We start from the raw sequence: 5,005 nt of genomic DNA on the forward strand, positions 1-5,005 counted from the left end.
GATAGTGAAAATAAAAAGTTTTATTCAACTGCAAATATCTGTTACTGAAAACTAACTGTAGGTGGATCTCTCTGTATTGTTCCATGCTTCCATTGTTACTTTATTCTGTAACATGGTTAGGATCAAGATAATTTTTAAACAAGGTAATTTCTAGGTCTTTTCAGGGTTGGTTTCTGGGTTTGCAAATATATTTCTTCGACTTCATTTTTTTGTGGTAACAGTAAAATGTACCTTTCTCAATGGTAGTAGTTTCTAACAACTGTAACAATTTTCTTTCTAGGGTACTGAAGCATGTTTTTACCGAGATCTGTTAAAGTCAAGAGGAGTGCTGATGAGGACAAAAGTTGTACGGCTAAGAAAAATAAATTGTCCTCTGGAGGATCTTTCCTAGAAGAGACCACTGAGTTCCAAGACTGCAATTCTGTTGCAACAGAAACTTCTGCTTCCAGATGCAGTTTGAAGGAAGTTATACAAGAATGCACAGAACCTGCAGCTGGAGATCTTGGTGTTGCTGATACAACTTTGGGAAAGAATAACCAAAGTCCTGATGAAGGTAGCTCTTCGGAGGAACCCATAAAATCCTTCAGCAAATCACAGCGTTGGGCAGAACCTGGAGAACCTGTGTGTGTTGTGTGCGGTCGCTATGGAGAGTATATCTGCGATAAAACAGATGAAGATGTTTGTAGCTTGGAATGTAAAGCCAAACACCTTCTACAAGCTCAAGAAAAGGAAAGAAAGCTAAAATCTGATCAACTCACAAAAGCAGGCTCTGGAGCAGAAAGTCGCTTGCTTAATACACCTTATTTCTACAAAGATCATTCCTTTATTTTAGGTTTGCGAGATGAGCAGATTGAGAACCTTAGACTGCAGCTGGGCATTGCTGTCCAGGGCCAGCAAGTTCCAAGACCTATTGTAGAGTTTGAACACTGTGGTTTTCCTGAGACTTTAAACAATAATTTGAAGAATTCTGGCTATGAAGTTCCAACTCCCATCCAAATGCAAATGATCCCTGTTGGACTATTAGGGAGGGATATTGTGGCTAGTGCAGACACGGGCTCCGGAAAAACAGCAGCCTTCCTACTCCCTGTTATTATGAAGGTTTTGAAAGAGGTAACGAAACTTTGTGTGTTTAGAGAAAGTAGTTTGCAACTTTGTCTCTTGGACTTTCAGTGTGACTGAGCATGTAATTACAGTGGTTTTGATTGATATTCAGTGATTTATTTTACTCTTTATTGATGGAACATTGGTACTTGGAGCAGGGGGAGGTGCTGATTATTTTTAATGACTTTGAATGTTTTTTCACTTTGGTCAGATGATAAAGCAACTCTATTAATATTACCTAGTATACAGTTTCTGCATGTTAAGAAAGGTAACTAAATTCTGAGGTAAACTTCCTAAATGACTTAAAATAGAAAGTGAAAGTAATTCCAGGCCCTCTGCAACAAGTTATTCCTATATGTTAATGTATCAGATGGCTGAAAGAGATTTTTTGGCATTTATATAATTTCACAGAGTAATTTCTGTTGGAATATGTTCAGCTGACCATCAAACAACTATTGGAATTTGGAGTAATATAATTTCTGAAATCCTCTAGTTATACAGTCTCCTCTTTGATACTTGTGGGGAAAAGGCAATTAAGACAACTTTTGCTTTGTAAGGACGTGAATGTATGATGAGGAGTAATGGCAAATAGTATTCTGTACCTTGTGTGTGGTTCAGTACTGCTTTTTATTTCAGTGGTTGTATTCAAAGAGAGATGCATAAGAAGATATTTGAAAATTCTGGAACTTGTTGATGTTTTGGACTGTTTAAATGCCTTTATAGAGAGAGAGAGAGAGAGAGAGATATACACGTACACACAAATTTGTGTACAATTTTTTTCAAATTAAGAATTTAAAAGATTATTCAAGTAGCTCTCTTAATCTTTAAAGGAGTATAGCATTAGTTTTAAGAACGGAAGCATTCTATAGGAGCATTTAAGAACAGGAGTATTACACACCAGTACCTCCTCTGTCTGATTATCATTTAAGTCTGCAAGACAGTTATATGCTTATAATAACATGCACAAAACGTTGTGAGCCTCAGTGAATAATACTTAATTTCTCTACATGATCTTTCTCATTCTTCTTCAGAGTACTTTACGAGTTAATGTATATGTCAAGAAAGCATTTTATTTTGTTGTTTAAAATAATTTTAATTTTTAGTGTAAAAGAGATGAGATGTTAAGAGTGTAAAGGTAATCTGGTTATCAGATATTTCACAGTTTCTGGCTTCTCCACATCTACACAGATACCTTTTTTGTAGTGGTAGGTTGTTCTTTTAAACACTTCAAAGACCTCAAAAAGCCCTCCTTGACACAAGTATTTAACTATGTAGTTCCTTTGGCGCAGTGGGAAAGGAACAACCTCCTGCTGTTGGTCCCTTGTAAATACTGCAGTTGGAGACCAGAAAGAAACACGTACCATCCGGAAAACTGCTAAGCAAGTTCATGATTGTAGTATCAGTTTATGAGAGGAGCTTTGTTTATTTGCTGAGAGGTGATCAGCATTACTGAAATAAAGCATCTTGCAGCTAGACTATTATTCTGCCTTTTTTCCCCCGTTTTACCTTATGTTCTTTTTACTTTGTTAATACATGTTAACTGGAGTTAGGAGTCTATATTAACCTGTGAACAATTACTACCTGTAATTTTGTGTTTTCTGGGTTGCAGAAGGAACAACAACAACAACAAAAAAGACTGCACCACTTTAACAATTCATCTGTACCTGTCTGACTAATAGTGAGTCAGAGGGATAATTGATTTTGTTTTTAAATTTCAGAGACATAAGTTTTTGCTGTATAAAGTTTCTATCACTGGTTGTCTTGTCTGGGTAGTACTTAATGTTTTTACTTAGTGGTGTGCAAGACAGTAAAGGGAAATAGTCTGTTCCTGTAATATCAAGTCTTCTAAAAACTTTTTTATGATCTCTAGATTCAACTAGTATCCTGTGTTTTGAGTTCATGTGGAATTGATTTTGAATTTCTGTTACAGATTCAGTGCAATAACTAAAATAGAAAAAAACGGATGACTGCTAGCTTCCTAGGGCTTTTTGTTGTCAGGAAGTTATTCTAACAGAATACTTAGACATGCATTAGTTTTTTGTTTTCAGAAGTTGAGTAATTGAGGGAGAGACTTCTTTGACCTGCATTGTTAAAGATATGATCCCTTTCTACCTTCTGTCTTCAGACAGAAAGGGTATTAGCAGTCTAATTGTATCCACAGTAGCTGTACTATATACTTTGTGTTTTAATATTGAGAGATTTCATCTGGAAAGCTTTTTGTCTAAATAATAAAGCAATTCCATGTTCAACAGATTTCTCCCCCTCTTTCTAGACAGAAGCTCCATCTGCCCTTATTTTGGCACCAACAAGGGAGTTAGCAATTCAGATAGAGAGACAAGCTAAAGAACTGATGGCTGGTTTACCAAACATGAGAACAGTTCTCCTGGTAGGAGGTTTACCACTGCCACCACAGCTTCACCGTCTCAAGCAGAGTGTTAAGGTAAGGACTAGAGCATGGAAGGGTCCTGTAGAGAGTTATGTTTTCATGACATTCACAGAAAGTAAAAATGTTACTGTTGATGTGTATGGACACACAAATAGGTGTTTCTCCTAAGTCTAAATTACTAAAATAATTGTTAGCTCTTGAAAAATCTTACAGTAATACATTTTTTTTTAACATTTTGACTTCTAATTAAACATATAATAGCTTTTTGGATTTTGAAAAAGTTTAATGCATTATATTGCTACTTTCAAAGACTGAAAGATGCCATTTTATTAGACAAAGAGTTGTAATTTACAGCAAAAATAACTTGTTTTTAATGCAGATTGCATTGCTTGTATTGAGACACTTCCACTGGAGTTCTAAAAGGTCTATTTCCTTTTGAGGCTTCATAATTTATAAAGTTATTTATAAAAGTTTTAAGACTTATTTGAACACAAGTAATTTCACTAATTAGTGCCCTTCTTATCTATGTGCTACAACTTTATAGTTTTTCTGGGACAGTCATCTGTCCTTTCATGGAATTTCTAATTCCTGTTTCTTGTTTGTTTGGGGTTTTTTGTCTTTTTTTAGGTTATAATAGCAACGCCTGGAAGACTTCTTGAGATTTTAAAGCAAAGTTCTGTTCAACTGCACGGCATAAAAATTGTAGTGGTGGATGAAGTAAGTTTTTCGTTACCTGGGCTGTACTGAGGTCCTTTACAGAGGTCCCTGAAGAGCCAGTTGTGGGTGGCTAATCAAATTGATTGAACATACAGAGTGTTCATTATAAAGATAAAATGTATTTCTTAAAAGAATTTTTTTGTTTGTTTTAACAAAAATTGAAATGTGTTTGAAAAATGCGTGTTCTAGTGGCTATAGAAGACTTAGATGCCTGACAGGGTAATATGGCTAGAGCGATGTGAACCATTTGCTTTTAATTTTTTCACTTAGCTTTTCTTCTAACTGAAAATACTCCGACATTTGGATTATTACATGCCAAACACACGCACGATGGTTCTTCTGTCAGTTCAAGTTCAGGATTCTGCTGTTTGTGGAAGAATCTGGTACAAATTTAGTATTTTTTCATTTAGGTGGATACCATGTTAAAAATGGGTTTCCAGCAGCAAGTGTTGGATATTTTGGAAGACATCTCTCACGATCATCAAACCATACTGGTGTCAGCTACGATTCCGGTGGGCATTGAACACTTAGCAAATCAGCTTCTGCGCAATTTTGTAAGAATAACGATTGGAGAAAAGAATCTGCCATGTTCCAGTGTTCGCCAAATTATCTTGTGGGTAGAAGAACCATCTAAAAAGAAAAAGCTCTTTGAAATACTGAATGTAAGCGTAATATTTTTCTCATAAGAACAACTTATAAAATTGTTCATCTTTATGCATGTCTGTCAGGTTCTCATCTTTAATGTGTATGTAGTGAAGAGTTGGAGTGAGGTTAAGCATATAACTGCACTAACTGGTTCAG

General features: G+C 35.6%; 1 protein-coding gene across 1 annotated transcript in view; it reads left to right on the top strand.

Annotated features, from left to right (window-relative positions):
* Nucleotides 1-291: 291 nt before the first annotated feature.
* Nucleotides 292-5,005, top strand: part of DDX59 (DEAD-box helicase 59) — an 8,209-nt gene continuing 3,495 nt past the window's right edge. The window contains 4 exon segments of the mRNA XM_010166125.1: nucleotides 292-1,110; nucleotides 3,374-3,541; nucleotides 4,115-4,204; nucleotides 4,615-4,866. Of these exon segments, the coding sequence (XP_010164427.1) occupies nucleotides 292-1,110; nucleotides 3,374-3,541; nucleotides 4,115-4,204; nucleotides 4,615-4,866 (1,329 nt within the window).

Source organism: Antrostomus carolinensis, unplaced genomic scaffold (genome assembly GCF_000700745.2).
Source record: "Antrostomus carolinensis isolate BGI_N321 unplaced genomic scaffold, ASM70074v2 scaffold41584, whole genome shotgun sequence".
Lineage (NCBI taxonomy): Eukaryota > Metazoa > Chordata > Aves > Caprimulgiformes > Caprimulgidae > Antrostomus > Antrostomus carolinensis.